This window comes from Ziziphus jujuba, chromosome 6, assembly GCF_031755915.1.
Source record: "Ziziphus jujuba cultivar Dongzao chromosome 6, ASM3175591v1".
Lineage (NCBI taxonomy): Eukaryota > Viridiplantae > Streptophyta > Magnoliopsida > Rosales > Rhamnaceae > Ziziphus > Ziziphus jujuba.
The window spans coordinates 20,474,510-20,499,889 of NC_083384.1; the positions used below are offsets into that span (position 1 = coordinate 20,474,510).

Sequence of the window (25,380 nt, forward strand, 5' to 3'; positions counted from 1 at the left end):
TGAATTATATAATAATTAGAATTATAGCAATAACCAAAAAAGAAAAAACCTAAATAAAAAATTTATAAATAGAGTCAAAGCTCTAGACAAAACTTTAGATAAGATATTTTTTATTTGGGATATATTTGAAAAAGATATTAGATTTTGTAATGATAATCCTCAAAACAAATATTTACCTAAAATATATAATCCTTTCTTGAATGGCACCTATCAGGGACGAATCATAAATTTTTTTTCAACTGCAATCCTTAATGAAACTTCCAAAAAAATATAACATTAACATAGAGGATTTTTGGATAAATAAAATTCATAGTATCCTTATTATTTTTAATTACTTAAAATTTGAGCAGATAAAAAATCCATTTGATAAGAAATCATTAACAACAAAAATTTTATATCTTTTAAACTTAATCAATGAACTTACTAAAAAATCATCGTTAAATTTTAAAGAACTGCACAGTATAACAAAAATACTTATTTATGTTATTTAATAGACCAATATATATATATATATATATATTAACTTTTTCTTTTATTTTTTTTATTTGTCTTCCAAACCATCTCTATCAAATACATTCTTTCGGTGAAGTCTTAAAAGTTATGCACCAAATAAGTAATAGAGATGGCAAAGGAATGGGATGAGGCTGAGACGGCATTTCCCATATCTTGCCCTATAAGGATTTGTCATCCTTATCTCCACCATATTCCTTTGTTATAGGGGAGATGGGGGCAGGACGGGGTTTTTGGAGATAGGGATAGGTTTCCCGTCCGTTCCGTTTCCCTATTATTATTTTAAAATATTTAAATTATAAAAAATATTAAAAAATAATTTTTTAAAAGTAATATTTTACAATATTATTATTTCTATATAAAATTTATAATTAAATATATATAAAAAAATTAAAAAAATAATAATTTTTGTTATATATAATATAATTGAAGTGGGAATTATATTCTTCGTTCCTGCCCGGGGCAAAGCGCCTTGATTCCCCAGTTAATCCGGTTCCTAGGGATGTCAACGAGGCGGGGCGGGACCGGTTTTTAAAATCCCGTCTCCGTCCCCGTGGGGAATTTTACATCCCATCCCCGCAATGTTTCCCGTTTCTTTAGGTGCGGGGCGGAATCGGAGATTTTGCTGGGTGGGAACAGGGCGGGACGGTTTTCTCCATTTTGTTTTTTAATTGATATTTTTTTAGAAATTTATATAAAAAAATTATTTAATGATTAAAATATAAAGAAAATGACTATAATGCAATAAAAATATAATAAAATACATCAAGGAACAAATTTACAATTATAATAAAATACATATTTAAAAAAATAAATGAAAAGAAAAGAAGAAAATGATTTTATATAAATGAAATTTTGTAAAAAAAAAATAATAAATATATATATATATATATATCGGGGTGGGTTCGGGGCGGGGTTATTATTTCCCATCCCCGGTCCATCCCCGATTCGGTTTTTAGGCATTTGCCCCGAGCTCGCCCCGCATCCTCGAATTTTCGGGGAAAAACCGCCCCATTAGGGCGGTGCACCGCGGGTATCGGACCGTGCGGGGCAAATTGCCATCCCTACCGGTTCCCATGGGGATTGAGGGACTCGCAGCACCTTGCCATCCCTAACAAACCAGGACATTTTCCTATGTAATAGTACGCCACATTTTCCTAAATGCAGGGAAATTAAGAAAGAAAGGGGTATCCTGTACCTGAAAGAATAGCCACAAGCTTCCCTACTACATTTTGTATATTTCAGGGATTTTTTTTTTTCCCTAAATGATAATGGAGCAAGAACTTTAACTCAAAATTTTTATTTAGGGATAAAGTTTAAAATTTCAATATCGATAGAAATATCGAAGGTTCAAAATATGTTATCTATGAATGAAATAGAAAATATCAAATATCGATAAAAATTCACAAAAAATTTAAAAAAATATATTTAAAAAAATAGAAATTTTTATTGAAATTTTAAAATTAACTTATTTAATCAATCGATTATAAAACTAATTATACAAATTATAAAAATATTAAATAAATATCATATTTCTCTTAATCAATTTAATTTATAATAAATGATAATAATTATAAATAAATTATTATGAATAAAAATATGCAATAAAAAGTATATATTGATAAAAAAATTATTTATTAATTAAGATAAAATAATTATTACAAGTATATTATATTTTTTAAATATCGTCTCAATAGTTATAGAATTCTTAAGTGGTTGAAAATTATTGGTCTCTTAGTCGTTCTCATTTTGATATGTAAAATGTAAAAAATAATTATTAAAATATATATCTCTTTAATAATTTTTCATGTAATTATTAATACGTCAACTATAAAAATCTTGTGTTTTAAATGTAATTGTACTTAATATTTTGTATAATATATTCTATCATCTTTTTTAATTTTTATTTGCTTAATATTATTAATTTAACTACTATCAATATCAATTCTATATAATATTGTATCTATATGTTGTTATTTTCTATTTTCATATAATTAACTATTAACTTATAATTATGGGATTCTAATGAATGCATCTTATACAAGATGTATAGCAAGTATATATATACTTTATCAATAACTAGAAATTCTGAAGGTTATTCAATTTAATTCATTCCGTTTTATTTATATCAATAAATATTTGAAAGATAATTAAAAGGTAAATATATATATATATATCACTAAAATTAATTTGGTAAAATAATTTACTAAATATCAATAATATTTATTGTTTTTTTATTAAAAAATTTCATAGATATTTTCAAAATTTTCATGGAATTTACATGAAAATTTTAATAAAATTTTAGAAATTTTGATAGATATTATGGGTTTTTTAACTAAATTATTAAGGATTTGATATAAATATTTTGACAAAAATTTTCATAAAAAATTTTGATAAAATTTTAAAAATTTTGATGAAATTTTAAAAATTTTGATGGATATTATGAAAATTCTATCCATTTTTATTTGAAACCTAAATTTTTTTTTTACCTCTTAAAAAAACAAAAATTTCAAAAAACAAATTCAACGGAAATGTCAAATATATAAAACATTGCCTGAAGGCTATGATCATAAATCTATTTATCAATACAAATTTATGTAGTTGTATATTAATAGTTAAAAAATTAATAAATATAGGTAAATAGTTAAGCAAACTCAATGCAAATCACTAAAGTAAATCTGAAAATTCTAATAAATAAATATGTTGATTCTAATATTATCTTGTTCTTCTTCTTCTTCTTTTTTTTCTTTTTTTTTTTTTAAAAACAATCACAGATCTATTCATTTTTCTATGGTTCAATTGTATTGAAAATATGAAAACAGTAAAACTCAATAAATTGTCTAGATTATATAGGTGTTTAAGAGGAAAAAACAAAATGAAATTTGAGTGTTTTGGACCAACACACTTTAAATAATTAGCTACTTTTCATTTTTTTCATATTTAAAAATGCAAATGAAATTACATATGGCCTAATTATGAATTATAATATTAACTGTATATAAATGGTAATTAATATTTATGAAGTAATTGAAATTTTTTTAGTTTATTAACTGAAAGGGGTTGTTCATAATTTATTATTCTAATTTTTACTTGGTTAAGAAGATCGTTTTTAAAGTTATAGAATTTATAATATTCATTTTATTGGCAGAAATTTTCAAATTGTAAATTCTAACATCTCAATATCATAATTGATATTTCAATATAATCTTCTTTAATTGTCTATATTAATTACTTATTATAATAATATGTACAATCTGAAATTGGAATAATCTTATATTGAAATTGCTGGATTTAAATTAAGAGGTATTTATTATTGACAAATAATATCCATAAATAATTTATGTGAGCTGAATTTTAAATTTTAAAGTTTAAAAAGTTTTATATTGAAAATTTGAAGTTTTAAATAAATGGGCATTCAATATAGATAATTAATTTCATAATTTATAGAAATAAAAAAGAAACTTTATATAAATCAACACTTTTAAATTTTTTAACTTTTAAAATTTTTAAATTAATAATTGATTGATTTGTGCATGTGTAATATCCATATTATATATAAGATAGTTTTTGGTGAATTATATGATATAATTTTCCGTATATATTAAAGGACGATATTTGTGTAGTTTTTTTTTTAATGTAATTTATTAATATATTATTTTCTTATATGAAAAGTATTTTTTTCATAATTTATTATTGTATTTTTCACTTGGTTAAGAAGATAAAGTTTTAAAAACAATAAGATATCTACATAAATCATAATTAATTAATATTTGGAAGTAATTGTATATAACATTAGACAAATAAGCTTAAACAATTAAATTAATATTATACCATTTTATGCTTTTGAATGGAAACCAAATAAATCTAATAATGGCATACAGAAATTTTTTTTACTAATTATATTACTTTTATATATAAGATAGATAATATAATATAGATATAAATAGATATGGATATAAATTTTAAAGGGATTTATTAAATTATCTTATAAATTCACAATTCTCAATATCGTTGACAATTAAAACAAATTTCTTCAATTTTTATCAATTCTAAGCAATCAATCCACCAAAAGTACAAACAATTTCAAAGTACTTTATTAAATGGAACATCTAAATATCAAAAATGCAAATAATTTTAAGGTATTTTAATTAAATAGAAAATTTAAAGTGTAACATTGTTAGAGTTTCCATATTATGTTAGATAATCTTAAAATTACCTTTTAAATACAACTTTATATATATATATATATATATATATATATATATATATATAAGTCCTTTTTATGCTTTTTTTCCTTTGTTAACATATATATATACATACATATATATATATATATATATCTAGTATTTTTTGAACAATATTAAAAAATATATTATTCATCTTAAATTTTTTGATAACTAAATTAATCTTATTATTAATTACCGTACATTAATTTTATTATTTTACAATGAAATTTATTAATTACGTATCCATATATGGATATGTGTTAGTATATAGAATTTTTGTATGAAATATCTTTAAGAATAAGAATATCTTTTATTATATAAACATTTTTTTACTTTGTATTTTAAAAATTTAAAAGGAAATCAAATAAAAATATCAATTTCATTATTAATTATAATAAATAAAATCTTATTATTTTATAATAAAATAAATATAGCAAAGCAGTAAAGACATTATCGTGTAAATTATATAAATAAAGAGATTAATCTAATTATTAATTATCATATATAAAATCTTGTTATTTTACAATAAAATAAATATATCAAACCAATAAATTTATTAATATATAGATTGTAAAATTATTTTTTAATGTTTTTTATTATAACTATATTTTGTTTTTAATTCCTTCCATATAATTAATTTTCCTATATAATCCTCATAGTATAATCTAATACATTTATTATTATTACTATTATTATTATCATTATATATCCTATAAACACGTTTTTATCTTGTTTTTACCTTGTAAGATAAATATAAAAAATATGAATATATAGATTATACAAATTAGGAGATCAATTTCATTATTTATTGTACCTGAAATTTTATTATTTAACAATGAAATAAATATAAGTAGTCAATAAAGATATTAATATATAGATTATAAATTTTTTTAATATTTTTTATTCTTACTATCTTTATTTATTTTTTATTCCTTGTAATTAATTAATTTTCCTCTATTAAATTCTCATAATATAATTAAATTATCTTTATTATTATTATTATTATTATTATTTGTCCTATAAATATGTTTTTATCTTGTAAGACAATTTATTTATAGTTATATATATATTTTAAAGAGATCAAATAAAAAAATCGATCTTATTATTGAAATCTATGCATTAATGGTATTAAAATTTCTATATATGAATATGTATTCGCATATTGAATTTTTGTGCAAAATATCTTTAATAATAAGAAGAATATGATTGTTTCATAGATGAGTTTTTTGGAATATTATTTAACCATATTAATAGCCATAAATAATAAGGAGAATGGAAAATATATATATATATATATAGATATTTATAATTTTGGAGGGAATCTAAAATAACTTCATAAATTTTGAAGGGAATCCAAAATAAACTCACAATCATATATGACAATTTTATTTCATGACTATTCAATTTTAATATAGTATATAGATTTCTATTATTGGAGAAACATCTAAAATAAATAAATATAAAAAATAATTTATTAGGGATATAAAATTTCCACCATGTCTCTCTTATGATTGAAGCTATCTCAATATTATATTATCCATCTCTTACCATGAAAGCAATCCCGTTTCGTGGTAAATTTAATTACAGCATTTTTGTTTTACATATATGTAAATATATATATACAGTGCGTCTACAATGCGGGAAGATCTCATTCTACCCATCCGGACCAAAAATGTGATTTTACTCTTAATCGTTCGATTAAAACCAACGGTGCAAATAAAAATCACAAATTTCCTCTCAAAAATTCATTCCCACGTGCTGAGAACATCTTCTACAGCCTTCCCTTCCCTTCCTCTTCTGCTACCACCATTCCACATTCCACCTTTCTTTCTTTCCTCTTCTCCTCTGTCTCCTCTCTCTCTCTCTCTCTCTCTCTCTCTCTCTCTCTCTCTCTCTTTTCTTTTTGTTAAATAAAATCTTGGCGACGTCCTAGACCTTTCGAAACCCACCGCCCAAGATTCCGAAACCCACGGTCCAGGATCCCAAAACCAGGCCACCGCCCTGGCACAATCCCAAATCCAATCCACTGCCAGATTTTATTTTTAAAAAAAGACAAAGAAGACAGAGGAGAAGAGGTAATGAAGAAAGGTGGAACGGTGGAAGCAAAGGAAAAGAGAAAGGGAAGGGAAGGAAAGGATGTGGGAGGGAAAATTTTCAAGTATTCCTGGAGTGTGGAGTACTCAGAACTCAGCATCCTTTAAATGACATGTGTATTATCTTTTTCCAAGTAATAAAAGCCTTGTTATTCCATTTTTGTGTTGTATAGCAAAATCAACATTGCTGAGCAGACGGAGAACCAAATCCAAAGATTGTCTTGCAGATAAATTTTTTTTCCTCTTAAATAAAAAATTAGAAATCTAAAACCACCCAACATCTTATGGAAGTTGGTTTCTTCTTACAAGGGCGAATTAAGTATGATTTTATATTTAAAAAAAGAAAAAAGAAAAAAGAAAACTTAAATCTCATGATCCGTAAAGGTCCAAAACCAATTTTTTTTTTTTGGGTAAAATACATGACCAAATATTCGATTACTTTTCCATTGACGAACGAGTTATTTGGTCCATTTTGCCATTATTGAAGGATTGAAGAACTAAATGAGATCCAGTTGTTGATTTTTATTTTATTTTTATTTATAAATCAGTATTCTGAAATTTGGTAACTGGAAAATGACGAGGTGAGATAAGGGACTGCAAAGTGATTTGATAATAGTATGGGGATCCTAGTTTCTGTGTGGAGTGATTTGAGGCTGATAGCAGGAAAGGCCTGGGCGGTGGGTTTTGAAAGGTCTGGGACGTCGCCCAAATTTTATTTAAGGGAAAAAAAAAAAAGATAGAGGAGACAGAGGAGAAGAGGAAATAAAAAAAGGTAGAATGGTGGTAGCAGAAGAGGAAGGGAAGGGAAGGCTCTTAGCACGTGGGAATGAATCTTTAGGAGGAAATTTGTGATTTTGATCTGCACCATTGATTTTAATCGAACAGTTAAGAATAAAATCATGTTTTTGGTCTATCGATAGGTAGAATGCGGTCTTTCCACATTGGAGACACACTGCATATATATATATATATATATATATATATGGAAATTCTATGGTAAGGACGGTCCGTATGAGGACCGCAGTATTAGTGACGGTTTTTCATAGTATTAACGACGGTTTTTTAGAAAATCGTCACTAATACTATGAAAAATCGTCACCAATACTGTGGTCCGTATGAGGACCGTCCGCACCATAGACGGACTGTATATATATATATATATATATAGATAGGCTACAGTCAGGACGTTCTAATCAAATTCTATCCGGACAGAAAACGTGGTCCTTTTGTGAGGAGATTTTTCGACCGTTCGATTAAATGGATGGTTCAGATTAAATTTGGCCAATCTCAATTTCCCTTACAACTATCCTGCGCAAGCTTCCTTCCCTTCCTTAGGATAAAACAAAGAGTTCAACAGCAAATACAGAATGAGAACTAGCGAGAAAGAACATAAATTCTTGCAAATGGACTTGAAATTACTATACCATTTTAAAACTCCAGCCAACAATAAAATAAAAGAAGATTCCAGATTGTTAGTTTGAAATATTAAACGCTAACTAGATACATCATAACAATGTTGAACCATTACCTTTCTCTTCTCCGGAAGCTGAATTAGAAACAAGAAAATAAAGTTAAAATCTAAGACTATAAACCAATAAAGATAATGGGTATTTTATATTAACCCTCTTTTAAACAAACACAAAATCATCAACAGCAAAAATATTTCCTCTTTCTCCTCCGATGAGTGATTCTTCACCGTGAACGGTGGCTCTAGGCGATGGGTTTCGGACAGACGGGTTTCTGAGACGAATGGTTGCTCTTTCTCCTCCGAATGGTGGTTCCTTCTCTTTCTCCTCCGAAAGGTGGCTCTTTCTCTTTGTGAACAAATGGTGGCTCATCTGAATGAAATTTGAGATTGGTGGCTCTGGGTGATGGGTTTCAGATGGATGGGTTTCTGGGATGAATGGTGGCTCTTTCTCCTTCAAACAGTGACTCTTCTCTTTCTCCTTTAGACGGTGGCTCTTCCTCTCTGTCGACAAACAGTGGCTCCTCCAAACGAAATTTGAGATTAGCCAAATTTAATCTGGGTGGTCCGTTTAATCGAACGGTCAAGATATCCTTTACAAAAAGACCACGTGTTTTGTTCGGATAGAATTTAGTCAGGATGTCCTAACTGTACCCTTTCTCTATAAATATATTTCGCATAAAATATATATTTCTTTAGAAAATTTTCGCTATATCTTCTCACCTTTTTTTATTTTTGTTTAATTTGAGTCATTTAGCAGTGAAACTTCTATAATGACATTTTTGTTTTTTATTTTACCATTTCAATTATTATATATACGAATAATACATCTAAAATAAAAGCTTCAAATTCATTATAATAGTATTATTGTTAGAATTAATTACAATTTAATATATTATTGTTTGAGGATATTGCATTTGAGATTTTCATATTCAAGATGTTGTGGTTTAAATCTTTAAACTTTAATTTATTGCATTTCAATCTAATTAGATTTTCATTTTCTAATGGTGAATAACGTTCACCCTACTTCACTAATATTAAATTATAGTTTGTTGATTGTTGTAGCTTGGGCATTTTAATTTAAAAAATTTACCTTTTATTGGAGTCTAATTTACCTTAGACTTCATGCTAACAATTGTGAATAAAAAATTCCCTAAGACTTCATGTAACTGAATAAAAAATCCAATTGCATTGAAGTGCAAAGAATTGAAATTTAAAAATTTAAATTGTAATATTTTAAATTTGAAATTACAAAATAAAATTTTCTCAAATTGAAAAAAGAAAAAAAAAACTAAATTGCAATCGATTGTTATTATTTATTTATTTTGTCCGGGGTTCTGAAACCATAGCCGCGCTTTTGCAAATTACAAAGTTATATAGGCCCCCATAGTGAAATTAAGACAACCTTCCTAGTCACAGCCTTCCCCTCTCGGGTCCAATTACTTAAATATTTGAAATCGAAATGATTATTCACTGAACATCACTCAAAAAATAAAACCATCCGAGCCAGCCACCAGTTCCCAACACCCAATGCACCTAATAAAACCCCTCGAAACTGCGTCCTCTTCCCCCAGTTCCAGCCCTTTTCTCTCTCTACCTTCACACCCTCTCTCTGTCGTCTCTATACAAATTCAAAGCCATTTCTCTCTCTAACTCAGTAAAACATAATATTCTAAAAAGAAGCAGTTCTTTGTTTTATAATCGAGTTTCTGTATCCAACCATGGCTTCCTCTTTGTTCCTCCTTTATTACATAATACTCTGTTTTTCATTTGAATGTCTCTCTGTTTCATACTCTCAGATTCTCCTTCTTCCTCTAACCCACTCTCTTTCCCAAAACCAATTCAACAGTACCCAGCACCTCCTCAAGTCGACCGCCACTCGCTCCGCCGCCCGTTTCCACCGGAGCCGTAGCGACCGGAACCGCCATAGCCAAGTCTCTCTCCCTCTTTCTTCTGGCAGCGATTATACTCTCTCTCTCACCGTTGGCACCAATCCTCCCCAATCCATCTCTCTCTACATGGATACAGGCAGCGACCTTGTTTGGTTTCCCTGTTCGCCTTTCGAATGCATTCTCTGCGAAGGAAAATACGATCCTAAAACTACGAACAAACCACTGAAAATCCCACCGAACGCCACCGTTTCGTGCAAATCCCCTGCTTGCTCGGCAGCTCACTCGTCTCTCTCCTCGTCCAATCTCTGCGCGATTGCTCGGTGCCCTTTGGAATCCATTGAGATTTCTGATTGCTCGTCTTTCTCTTGCCCGCCTTTTTACTACGCTTATGCCGATGGGAGCTTAATTGCTCGGCTTCATAAATACAGGTTATCGATACCCATGTCTTCACCTTCCCTGGTTCTTCACAATTTCACTTTCGGCTGCGCTCACTCGGCTCTCGGCGAGCCCATTGGGGTTGCTGGGTTCGGCCGTGGCTTGCTTTCTTTACCCGCTCAGCTCTCTAGCTTTTCCCCTCAACTGGGTAACCGATTTTCCTACTGTTTAGTCTCCCACTCGTTTGATTCGGACCGAGTTCGCCGCCCTAGTCCGCTCATCCTCGGCCGATACGAAGAGAAAGAGAAGCGGGTCGGTGATGATGGAGCCCAGTTCGTCTACACGTCTATGCTTGACAACCCGAAACACCCTTACTTCTACTCTGTCGGACTCGTCGGAATTTCCGTCGGGAAGAAAAATATTCTGGCGCCGGAGTTTCTTCATGGGGTTGATGCGACAGGAAATGGTGGGATGGTTGTTGATTCCGGTACGACGTTTACTATGTTGCCGTCGAGTTTGTATAACTCGTTGGTGGCCGAGTTCGACCAACGAGTCGGCCGAGTTCACGAGCGAGCGAGGGATATCGAAGACAAAACCGGACTCTCGCCATGCTATTACTATAACAAGGTAATTCAGATTCCCAATCTGACACTGCATTTCGTGGGGAATGAATCAGGAGTGCTGTTGCCTAGGAGGAACTATTTCTACGAGTTTTTAGACGGCGGCGATGGGTCGGGGAAGAAGAGGAATGTTGGTTGTCTGATGTTGATGAACGGTGGTGATGAGAAGGAGTTGACCGGGGGGCCAGGAGCCACTCTTGGGAACTATCAGCAGCAAGGTTTCGAGGTTGTGTATGATTTGGCAAAGCGGCGCGTTGGGTTCGCGAGGAGGGAGTGCGCGTCGCTTTGGGATAGTTTGAACCAGCGCTGACGTGGCTGTCCCAATGGTCATAGAGTTGACTTTATTTCTGAGTCACCCCGCGGGGGGGGGGGGGGGGGAGTTTTGGACTTGGATAGGCTTAACCGCACGTGTGGATTTCTGTAAATGTGTCGGGTAATAAGGTGATTTTCGGGTTTTTCTTTTTTCTTTTTGGTTTTTTTTTTTTTTGGGGGGTGTTTGCACTTCATTTTTTGCTTTTTATTCCGCTAAAAGAAATGTACATTTATGTTCATATGGGACATCGCTAAGTTTGGTGATAATTGATCGACGGCTAGAGGAGTGTATGAAGCAAAAAATGAAGCGCAAACATAACCAAATCGAATTGGAATAATTTAGAAAATGAATGTATCTACCTACTGTAAAGTCTGCAGATTATTATTATTATTATTATTATTGAGTTTCTTCATTTAGTCAACCATATAGCCCTGGATATTTGGGGATGGAGTAAGAGCTTTTGGGTTCTGAACAAAATAAATGCCCAACAAATAAATACTAAGTAAATGACCCAAAATTAATATAAGGTAGGGACATGATAAAATTATCCAACAAAACAAAGATACTTTTTCCTTCAAATCTTTTAGATATTTTTTTAAGTAAGTCCCTGAAGTTTTAAACATTTAGATTCGAAGTTAATGGATCTAGCCGGCTTAATAAGAAAGAAAGGTATGCATTTTGAACCAGCTTTGCGGTACTTACACTCATGGAATAAAAATGATCAGCAAGGAAAAAGTAGAGTGAAGGGTAAAAGAAAAATGAAGAAGCTGTTAAATTTGATTTGGATTTTTATTTGAAATAAGTTTGACTGACTGTTTAAGGCTTCAAAAATAATAATAATAGTAACTATTTACGGGTCACAGCAAGCGTACACCCTCGGCAAGTCATAATGGTAAAGTGGTGGAGTAAAAATGGAGGATAAATCTATCCTCCCTGACAATTCCACTCGAATACGTTCTGTCACTGTACGTGGGCGAATGCATTGGATATGATCCTCAGGGTGACATGAATTTGAGCGAATTAGGCTCAGGGATTTAAAATTCAGTAAATTAATTTATCGACTCCAATGTTTCCATTATAATTCTTTTCCTTTTTTCTTTTTCTTTATATATATATATATATATTTTCCTAGGGCATCATTATTTTTATCATTATTATTTCAATAAAACTGATCCATTGTATGAGGACGTTTAATTGTAAAGATATATCTATTGGATATTATTTAAGGTAACAATTACTCGAAAAATATGAAGTTAATTTTACTTGAATCTAATGTTGACTGAGTGCTACTTTAAAGGCTCGTGACCTATAATTAATCAAATAATGTTTGGCAGTAGCACGCAAATTGCCCTCAAAGAAGGTATTTAAAATGATGAATGACAGTCCTTCCAGGTAAAAAAAGTTCCAAGCGACCAAAAAAAAAAAAAAAAAAAAAAAGCTGTAGCCTATGGTGATAGACAAGCATTAGCTGTAAGATTTTGTCCAAAATCAAAGAGACTTTTCAGTACTTCAATTAATCATATTTATCCTTAATTTGATGGCAAAAAAAAAAAAAAAACTTTAATTTGACAATGAGCTAAAAAATTATGTTTGCTGTCAAAGCATAAAAAATAATTGACTAATTGCACAATTATCTCTCTATAATCTCAACACAATTTTTTCTGTACAATTCAGCAATCATTCAGAGGATCCTATCAATATTATCAGTCATAGATCATAATTGGTAATGTTACATGCCAATATCAATGATAAAAATAAGGGTAAATATCACTTTATCCCCTCAATTATGATAAATTTTCATGTTGCCTTACAAATTATAAACTCCCTTACATTGTACCTTAAATTTATTTTTGTATAATTTAATCCAATTATACAATTTTCATTATTGAATTTAGCCATAGTAGCCACACTATACACAAAAAACAAAAATAAAATTATTTCCAAACAAAAGTTAAATAAAATTGTATACAATTAATTCCATTGCATTCATTAAAACATTGGATTTGATAAAAATAACACAAAAATAATAGTTTAGAAGACCCTGTAAAAGAAAATTATGGTTTAGGAACAAAGTGAAAAAATATAAAATAATATTAACTTAAAATAATATTATAATCATTATAAAATTGTTTAAAAATACAAATGAGCCTCAAATTTCAATTGGATAAAAATAATGAGGACCTTCAAAAGGTCATTGTTATTTATTTACTTATTTATTTTGGCTAAGAGTTATTGTTAATTTCGATGTGAAAAAAGAGTGAAGGCGAATGCAACTGGGGGAAAAGAGGTGTGCTTCTTCCAAAGCTCATATAAAAACAGTGAGTGATGAAGTGCAATGCAAACCAGCTGTAAGGCAACTGGATGCTGAGGAGACGTGGAGCAGATAAAGACGCTGACTCAATTTACACGTGTAGGCCCCACATACTAATTTCACCATACCTCAATCCTCCATCATCATTTCTTTCTGAACCTTATTCGTCTCTGATTTTATCGTACGGATAGCCATTAGCTGAACACAACTTTTTATTTTTTAATTACATTTATTTTCTTTTCTTTTTCTCATTATAGCATACAATTAATGGGTTAAAAATCGAACTAGTCGTTAAAGTGTTTCAGTAGAGACAAAATACAAAAAAAAAGAAAAAAAAAAGAAAAAAAAGAAAAAAAAAATACAGACTGAGACTTGTATTTATGTCGTGCTAAAAACAAAAAAGGCTTCGCCAGCTGGCCGATTCGTTTCTTCACCATTCGTATCTCATCAAAATATGTAAAATTGAACTTAACCAATTTATTTGAAATATTATTTTAATAAGCAAGAAGGAATCTTGCGTATTTATTATTATGATCACAATTTATTGTTTTATATGAGTAAATGTTATGATTAATTTATTGTTTCAGGAATAATGTTTTCTCAATTAAAAAATGAAAAAAAAAAAGGAGAGGGGGAGAGAGTAGAATATTGATTGGCTTTAATGATACATGGGGTCTGATGAGACACGTGGGAAAAATAAGAAAGACGCCGCCGCGAGTTATACGTGAAGCTACGTCAACGTGTTTGACAATACCCAGACCAAAATCGTGTCTGAAAGTCTGGACACAGCTAGCTACCCGTCTTCTGGACGCTTCTCTTATCCATCCAGGCCAACTTTTAGAGTGTGGCTCAAGTACTGGTTACAATGCTCCTCTATTTTTATTTTTATTTATTTATTTTTAAAATTCTTTTATGGACAAATAATCAAACAAATAATACAGACCACCCCAAAAACAGTAGCAGACTCCGAAAAGTTTATTTATAAGGGGGACTGTTGACATATAATATAAAATTATATTCAAATTATAATTTAGTAAATTTGTGGTATTAAATTAACAATTATATGTTAAAATTTTTGTCAAAATGATTTTACAAATTAATATGTTAAACTATGATTTATTTGGTATAATTTGAAGCCAAATTTAAAGTGGAAAATTAAGAGAATAGTTCATTTTATTTACACTTTCGATAATACAGAAAGATCCTTGAAATTTCTTGAATTAATTTTATATATATATATATTTTTTGAGGTTTGACTTAGGTATAAATTAATCCTTTTAATTTTAAAAATATCATCAACTTTTTTTTTTAATTTCAAAAAGTTATATTTTCGTCTTAATTATTCATTTACACATTTTAAAATAATATTATTTATATTTTTTTGAAAATATTAGTCGCAAATTTCAAAATATGAAGGATCAAATTAAATTAATACAAATCATGGAATCCAAATGTAAAATGTATTATCCAAATATATTTGACTAAATGCAGTAAAATGTATTATCATTTGCCCAATATATTCAACTAAGTATATCATAATTGGGATTTTTGGTCCATCATTGCCCACCCAAATTAAGCTTCCGCGATAGATACTCCTTCAGTTATCATAATTTATATTCCGTCCACTGGCTTCCATTTTGTCCTTATTGAAAAACAAAAACATGAAACAAAGAAAAAGGAAAAAAAAAAGAAAAAGGAAACTGCTTTGCTTTTATCCTTTCTCTTTCCGCGACCAAACCCACAATCCCATTGAAACAATTTAATCATGACCCAAACCCAAGCCACTCCCGTGATTTAACCTTGCAATGGCACCCTACAAGAAAAACCAATCTCGACCGCAAAAGAAGGGCTCGAAGAAAGGTGAATCAAGCTCGGTGTAGTGCTAAAAGAGATAGGTTTGGTAGTAATATCATCAGCCTAGATGGTTTGCGTCACTCTGAGAGAATATTTCATTTCTAGTTTCGGGAATGCTGACACTAGAACTGTATATACTATGTTGCTCACATTAATCTTGCCATTAGTACTATGCAAATATATTGATTACCTTCCCCATTCATCAAAAAAAAAAAAAAAAAAAATATATATATATATATTGATTACCTTCCCCAAATAATGAGTTTCTTCGATGGAACATTTTTCATGCCCTCTCTCCTACTTTCTTAAGCCTGCAAAAGGAATGGATATTATCATCATTTGTTCTTAAATTATATAATCAATATTATTTCAGTTTTTAAACTTATTTTTTGATAATTTTATTCTTAAATTAACTTCAACAATTTACTTTAATCTTTAAACTATATAATCAGTATAATTTCAGTCTTTAAATTTATTCTTTTGACAATTTCATCCTTAAACTAACTTTAACAATTTACCTTAATCCCTAAGTTCTTTTTCATCTCCTTTTCCATCCTTCTTTCCATTCATTTGAAACCGCAAAACTCATATGCTTTAAAAAGAGGCGGAAAAGGATAATGGAAAAAATCTTAAATGTGAAACAAAATATTTTGTTTTCGTATGCATATCAAAGAGATGATTCAATTTACCAAACCAACTATCATTAACAAAAAATACTCATTCAATAATATAATTTAAAAAATACAAAAACTATTTAAATGCCAATTTAATCAGAATTTGATTAGTTGATCCTGATGTGTATTAATATGGTTGGCATTTATGCTTGGATAATTTTTTTTTTCTTTTTCATATTATTTTAAATCTCATATTTATAACTAGTAAATTGAAAGTTTGAACAATAAAGGCAAGCCACTGCTCTTTAATGAAAGGAAAAGTTTGAATTTCAATAATAATATAGTTATTTTCAGTTCATTTTTTAGATTTACAGAGAAAAAAGAGGAGAAAAGAGATAATCGATAAAACCTTAAATGTCCTTCAAAATTGGCTTACGTTTAAAGTATGTGAGTTTCACGGTTCCAAATGGATAAAAAAGAGCCTAAGAACTAGGGTGAATTATTGAAGTTAGCTTAAGGATAAAATTATCAAAAAAATAAGTTTAAAGAATGAAGTGATACTAATTATATAGTTTAGGTACTAAAGTAAATTGTTGAAATTAATTTGAGGATGAAATTGTTAAAAAAATAAGTTTAAGGACTAAAATGATACTGATTAAATAGTTTAGGGATTGTTGGTAATAATATCCCTAAATATATATATATATATATATACACACACAAATATATAAATATAGAGTTCTTTTATGGTCAGGACCGACCTGATGAAAATGGTGCGGTCCAAAAACGTGAAAAAAATGACCAGCCATTAGATTTTAACTTATCCAGTAAATGGCTCAGATACTTCCTTTTCATACGTGAGAAAATTGCAACTTTAAAAAAATTTCCTTCAACCTTTCCGCTTCAAAATATCATTTTCCTTCCTGCTTGCACCACTGTTTCACAAGACTTTACAATTTCAAAATTCCCAAATAAAATCCATCATCTCTCACCATTTTAAAATTCCCAAATGAAATTCACAATCTCTCATCGTTACAAATTTTCCAAATAAAATCCACCATCTCCACTGTTCGAGCCCCATATATTCTTCTATTGCTTCTACCGCCCGAGCCTTCTCCTCGACAATCCAAAATCAATTTAAAGGGTTAAAGGTTAGTATTTGTGAGCCATTATTTATTTTTTTTTGAGCCTTTGTTTTTGTTTTGTTTTTTTTTTTTTTTAAGTATGAACAAAAAACCAAAAAAAAAAAAAAAACAAAACAATAACATCGATGACATGCAAAACGTTACCAGCTTAGGTACCAAACAAGTAGGCATTTTCCTCCAGATTAAGAGCTGCTCTTTCTTGGTGGCCCAGAGTAGTCTTGACGTGGCCAAGTGCGAAGTCCTGGTGGTGACTGTGTCACTGCCCAAAGTAGAAAGGGCGTCTATGGGCTTGATAATTGAGTCTCGTTTGGTTGGGTTATTTTGAGTCTTGAGGCCCTGATTTTGATCGGATATGAGGTTGAGGAGTTCCTACTTGGAGAGTTTCAATTGAGCTGTGAGGGACGAGCAGGCGATCATAGAGGAGTTAGAGTGGTGGGGTTTCAAAGAACAAGAATTAAGATGGTGGTATTGTGGGTTGAATTGAATATTGGAAAGAAGGAGATTTGAGGACAAAGAGTTCTGCAAGTCTTAACGCTTTTGTAAATTTTTTTGTTATTTTCTTTTTTATTTTTTTAATTTTTAATTTTTTATATTTTTACAAGTATTATTCAAAATAATAAAATTCAAACTTAACCAAAAAAATTGAGGACCAATTGAAAATTACAAAATTCAAAAGATAACCAAAAAAAAAAAAAATTAGGGGACCAAAGCCAACACTTTCATATTCCAGCAACGTTGGTTTTGATCTCTCATTTTTTAAATTTTTTTTTATTTTTTTTAAGTCTTTTGTAATTTTTTTTATATTTTTGTAAGTATCATTCAAAACAAAAAAAATTCAAACTTTACAGAAAAATTGAGAACCAATTGAAAATTACAAAATTAAAAAGATAACAAAAAAATATTGGGAAAAAATTAAAGCGTTGGCTTTGGTCCCCCAATTTTTTAAAATCTTTTATTATTTTCTTTTTTATTTTTTTAATTCCTTTGTAATTTTTTTTTATATTTTTACAAGTATCATTCAAAATAATAAATTCAAACTTAACGAAAAATAAATAAAACTTGAGGACCAATTGAAAAGATAACCAAAAAAAAAAAAAAAATTGGGGGACCAAAGCCAACTCTTTTACATCCCAACAGCGTTGGCTTTGGTCCCCTAATTTTTTAAAATTTTTTATTATTATTTTTAATTTTTTTGTAATTTTTTTTTATATTTTTACAAATATCATTCAAAATAATAAAATTCAGACTTAACAAAAAAAAATTGAGGACCAATTGAAAATTACAAAATTGAAAAGATAACAAAAAAAAAAAAAAAACAATTGGGGGACCAAAGCCAACGCTTTTAAATTTTTTATTATTTTCTTTTTTTTTAATTCCTTTGTAATTTTTTTATATTTTTACAAGTATCATTCAAAATAATAAAATTCAAAATTAACAAAAATAATTGAGGATCAATTGAAAATTATAAAAGTGAAAAGATAACAAAAAAAAATTGAGGGACCAAAGCCAAAGCTTATACATCCCAACAGCGTTGGTTTTGGTTTCACAATTTTAAAAAAATTATTACTATTATTTTTTTAATTCCTTTGTAATTTTTTAAAATCTTTTTACAAGTATTATTCAAAATAATAAAATTCAAACTTCACAAAAAAAATTGAGGACCAATTGAAAATTACAAAATTGAAAAGATAAAGAAAAAAAATTGGAGGACCAAAATCAATGCTTTTAGATCCCACCAGCATATAGTAAGTTGTACATGAGCATCGCGTATAGTAAGTTGCACATGGGATTCTATTGTTTACGACATACGCTTTCTGATTTACAGTTTATATTAATACTTTGGAAATATTTGAGTTGGATATTATGTATGTAATGATATAGGATTATATGTGTATATTGTATCATGCATAGCATGCATTGAGCTTATCATTACATGTTTTAAAGAGACTATTTTTTGAATTGGTTTTAGAAAATATGCATTGGACTTTTTTTTAAAGGATGATTTTTAAATGGTTTTGTTTATGATCTTTGATTTGGGGATTTAGGATATGTATATATGACTGATTATGGATTCTAGATTTATGGATTAATAATTGATTAGTTTATGGATATACTGATAGACAGATTTTGATTTCTAGACATAGTCTGACCAACTTAAGGAGTAGAGACAGAGATATCCTATGACTCTAGACTGATCCCCTAAAGAGACATGCAAGGTTTTTTGTGGCTTAGGATTGGTCATAGACTTAAGATAGACAAGACTTATATTTGAATTTGGGTTGGTCAACAAAACCCAGAGTTAGGATATGGCTGTGGATTTGGATTTGATTATGGATATATATATATATATATATATATATGGTTATAGTTGTAGTTGATTACATGCCTTACACATCAACTTTGATGTGTTCTTGGCATATGTGTGTGGCACAATGTTTTCCCTAACATGCCCTGATATGTTATTGGTATGTATTAGTAAAACGATTCACAAATGCCAAGTATATACTTATTTGTTTTTTGTATGTATTTGTTGCACTTTATATTAGGGTGGCTTTGAAGATACTTTGACTTGGTTTTCTCCGGGAATATGGAACCTTCAAACTCATGGCTTTATATTGCATTGCATTGTATCTCATGTTATATATATATATATATATATATTATTAATATTTTGGAATATAGGGAATATGATTATTTAAGTAGGAGTTCGTAAAACCTACTCTCTAAGTATTTATACTCACCTGGGGTGTTGTTTCTGAAGAGGACTTTACAAGCTTGGTTTTGGAGCAGTGAGTACAAATTGGTTGTTTATGATTATGTTTGTATTCTTAATAATGTATTTGGAGATTTTATTTTTATGTTAAGATTTGGTGCACTATTTAGAGTATTGGTGAGATTATTATGTTTTGTTGTGTTGAGGTTAAGGTATGTTGTATTGTAAATTACATGGTTTTTGAAATTGTTAATGTTTTTAATTTCTATGTGGTTTTATAAAATCCTCCCAAAAGAGGAAGAAATTGATGATTGATGAATAATATTAAATAAGAATGATACTTGAATCGAGTTCGACTGATTAATGACTTTAGGATAGCTAACGTCATTGGGCAGGACCTTGTGAAGGACTGGGTCGTGGCAAAGTTTGAAAGTAATTTAACTTAAAAAAAGGATATAAAGCTAATTTAGATTCCTATAGAGGATATAAATGATAATATTAAATTTTGACAGAATTTTTATTTTTATTTTTATTTGTATGTACCCAAAATTTCATAGGGTGTAAATGAAATATTCCCCAAAATTACGAAAAAAGAGTTTTTACCAATGTAATGACCTATAACTAGAATAAGGATGAAACAATTAGTTTGAGAAACTTTAGAAAATAATTTATGTAATATATAAAAGTAGAAAAGTATGTATCATGTGTCATCATATTATCATTCCAAATTCCTTCCAAAATCATCAATAAAAAAAAATCATAAATTATTGAAAATTATGGCTGTATCAAAATATTATAAAACTCAACTCCTTTTATCTTTTTTATTTATGACCTTATTAAAATATCAATTAGTACAAATAAAGCACCTATTTAAGAATATGAGATTTTTTAACCTTTAATTGTTTGGATCCAAAAATATATATTTTTATTAGGAAAAAAATATTAAAATGTATAATTAAGACAAAATATATAATATTATATTTGTAAATAATAGGTATATCTTCATATATAACGTATTTTAAATATTTTTACATATTCAAATGTGATAATATGGAAAATAATAAAGATATCTCCTTATTTGGATTTAAAAAAATTACATAAATAATATAATTTTATTTTATTAGTAGAACAAATTGAATTATTCTATTTAGAATATAATTGTTAAACATGACAAAGTAGGATATATATTCAAAACAAATTGTTTTATTTAATTTTATTTTATTTGAGATATCCTTTTATTGGTTGTACCAAAAAATATATATTATTATTATTATAATATTATATATCATGTTTGATTAAGGAAACCCTAATTAGGAAAAAAATTGTTAGAGGTGTATAATTACGACAAAAATATAATATTATATTTGTAAAATAATAAATTAATATGTATCTCTACATATAACATATTTCAAATATTTTTTTATATACAAATGTGATTATATAGAAAATAATAAAGATATCTCTTTATTTGGATACAAAAAAATTACATAAATAATATAATTTTATTTTATAAGTGGAAATTTTGAGATATTTTTTTTCAGAATATAACTATTGATACGAACATAGGTCGATTCGCACCTAAACCCGTCTTATATTAGCCAAGATCTCAATTTAGTTCAGATTTTAATGGATTGACCTTAACCCTAACCAATCTGTAATTAGAAACCTTGGTATAATGAAAACACCACAATAGGTGATGGATATCCTATTGATAAGTTAAAACTAAAATATTCACTCTCTAATGGTGTTTTAGCTGTTCAAGGAGAACAAAGAGAAATTTAATCTCACAAAATTTTTTTTGAATATTATTAAATGTGTGTTCTTCCTAAAAATAATCCCTTAAATAGGAAAGGAAAGAACAAAAATAAAACCCTAATTATCTAGGTAAAACCGGCCACCAAAGAATAGAAAATCTAGCTTGGCCAAAATTCATCTCCTTTCCTAATCTAATTTGAATGAATTAATTCCTTTATTTTGAATTAGAAATTAATTAATTTACAATGAAAATAATAAAATAATAACTTTCCTAAGTTGATTTGTCCAGAAAATAAATAAATAAATACCAGATAAAAAACTAATTTCCTAAAACAAAAAGTCAAAAACAAATTAGAAAACTAAAATACTATTTTTTTGATTAAGCTGTCTTTGACCAATCTTTGACCAATTTAAACTCCAAATCAACTTCCATATTCCTTGTAGGATGCCAAATAAGATTATCATGGAGTTCCACACGTTGCCTTTGCTTGGATCAAAGATAAAAGTCCAACTCAGAAAAATACAGTAAAACCAGCAAATAATACAGCAAAACCGGCCAACTTTCTCTCTCATGCGCATAAGCCCTTTTTGATTGCCTTTGAAGCTGTTTTGACTTGATTCCATGACCTCTTAAAGATATGCATTGAATCTATGAAGTGTTGGAACCATTTCTTGCTGCCTGGAGTCCATAATTACACGAAAATAGCTACCCGGGTTCGTATCGACATTCACCACTTGGATGCCCAAAATGGGTCTTATATCTTCGAGTATTGACAAGGCCCTTTGAGAATTAATTACTTTCTGGATAAAAGCAGTCAGGTTGTCTTGAAATCTATTAGCTTGAGCCCTAGTGATCAGTCCGGTTGTCATCCATATCAGATCAGCATCCCAGCGGGTAGTCCGTTGTGCTGGCAAGGGCAGATTCTCATCAACTGTTAAACATGACAAAGTAGAATTTATATTCAAAATAAATTTTTTGATTTTATTTTATTTACCAAATGTCAAATACATTTGACTTTTCATTAATACAGATAAATTAATTACTTGCAAGGAATAAAACAAAAGAAAAAAAATCAAAATAAAAAAATTAAAAAAAGATTTATTATCTATATATTAATTTTTTGTTGGTTTGTTATATTTATTTTCTTGTAAATAAAAAATGTTATATATAGTAATTAATAATTAGATTCTATATACTAATACATATACATATTTGTATATGTAATAAATAGAATTTCAATATCAACATATATAAATTTCAATAATAAAATTGATCTCCTTATTTAACTTCTTAAAATATATGTAACCATAAATAAATTATATTATAAGGTAAAAAAAATGCTCATTGGGCAAATAATAATAAATATACTTAAATTATATTATGAGTATTTAATATAGAAAAATTAATTGTTGCAATGAATCAAAAAATATATTTGATTTGAATTTGAACTTCATGGTGAACAAAATTAAATAGGTAAATACTTTTGAATTTGAATTCCATAAATAAATAGTATTATATATAGAGGTCAAATCTTTCATTCTTAATAAACTTTTACGATATAGATTGAAGAAAAAATTAAGATCCAAATATACTTAGTAACAATAAAACTTTTAAATAAGTTTTCCAATATAGCCGGACAGCTTGATGTTGTCATCCAGATCAATGCTAACAAGACGCAGTGGATACTCAAAATTCGAGTAATAAGACTTTGGAAGATTTCAAACTTTGATGATAACTAAAAAATTAGTAGTATTGAAATGATTTTAATAAATGAATATGTTTTTTTCCTTAAATTTTTATTACACATGATTATTATTATTTGTTTTAGTATATATACTTTCTATTTATTTTTAATCTACTGTTTTAGATTATTTTAAATTATTTTTATAACAAATAATATATATAATACAATTTAAAGTTTTGTATGTAAATGTGCATTGATGCATTAATATATAATAACATCAAAGCGTAAATATTAAAATTTAATTATTATTCATGATATTATATGTAAATATTATTTATATTATATATAAACGTAAGATAGTTAGTAAATTTTTTTTCCATATGCCAACAAAGATTGGATCGGTGTATAGATATATATATATAACTCTATTGAACAATCAAAAAACAAATCATTTCAAAAAAAAAAAAAAAGAAAAAAAAAGGAAGAACAATGCACCATTTGTATATGGTATGCTAATTTAAGAAGAATATATTTCCTAAACTAATTCATAAATAATTTGACCAATAAAATATATACACCTAATAAATTTTGAACATATTATATATTTGATTAGATTGTATTGATTTGAATTAGTTATTTTAAAACATCAAAACCGATAAAAAAAATCGATTCTATTGGGTTTAAAATTTTCAATCCAATACGATCCCATTGGATTATATTGATCCTATACAATTAAATTAAATTGGACTGGATATCTTGGTCAGTTTCAACAACATATACATAATCTATCCACTTGATTAAAAAATTGAATTTAATGGGTTTAAATTTTAACCTTTTTAGGATAGAGTATATTCTTTGACATTTTATCAAGGAAGGGATAAAGTTAGCGTATTAAATTATCAAGATACCTATTAAGATGATGTGGTATAGTGATATATTTTCATTTCATTGTTTGGAATTTTAATATTAGTCTTGGTATTTGTCGCTATTGGTGACAATCACCTGCTCATATGGAAAATTTTAAATAGAATATTTAATTTTGTTAAAATTTTAAAAATGAATCATTTAATAATAACTAATTAAATTGCCATACTACATATTGGCCCCATTGGTATTCATTTACCAATGATGACAAATAACATTTTTCTTATATAAGTAAACCTTTTAGAGAATAAATATAACTAAATATAAGCAAATAATATAATAATACTTATCAAAATTTTAGTAAATTAGTTGATAACTTTAGCATTATTCTTTATGAAGAATCATATATTACTTAGTGTCAAAGAGTCACCACATTTATCATTTAATAAATTTGCAAGTTAAGTCCTGATTAAGAGTGCTTTCTCTTTTGGTATAAAAGGAAAAAAAAAAAATTGATTAGTGAGTATTTTACTTACTAATCTAGCTTATTCCAACTTAATTATTTGTTTGAATTCTTAAACTTTTTGTTATTTTTGAAGTGTTTTGTGTTCTTTTTGCTGGAGAAATATTAGGTGTTTAAAGAATAGAGAGCCAAAGTTAGAGTTTTGGTGCAAATTAGAGCTTTACTTGGAAGTCAAGACAAAAATTGAAGCCAAGGCTCTAAAAAGTCAAGACTGGAAATGCATACTAAAATTTCATTAGTGCACATGTCACTTTTGTCCAAAAAAGAGAGAAGAGACAAGAATTAGGCATGTACACTATTTGGAGCAGAGTGTACACGCAACCTAGCTTTCAAGGAAGAGAAATCATGTTGAGTGTGTAAATGGAATTCCTCATGCCTAGTTCCTTTCTTGCCATATCTGAAGAAATAGTGTATGCATTGAA

The 25,380-nt window shown here is 28.3% G+C and overlaps 1 protein-coding gene across 1 annotated transcript; it reads left to right on the top strand.

The window, feature by feature from the left end:
- The first annotated feature begins 9,748 nt into the window (after positions 1-9,748).
- On the top strand, positions 9,749-11,906 carry LOC107430289 (probable aspartyl protease At4g16563). The gene has a single exon (XM_016041120.4). The coding sequence runs from the start codon at positions 10,016-10,018 to the stop codon at positions 11,489-11,491; it is 1,476 nt and encodes a 491-aa protein (XP_015896606.3). The 5' UTR covers positions 9,749-10,015; the 3' UTR covers positions 11,492-11,906.
- The last annotated feature ends 13,474 nt before the right edge of the window (positions 11,907-25,380 follow it).

What these genes read in the sequence shown, in the direction of transcription:
- LOC107430289 (XM_016041120.4), top strand. Translation starts at nt 10,016, where the DNA reads ATGGCTTCCTCTTTGTTCCTCCTTTATTACATAATACTCTGTTTTTCA.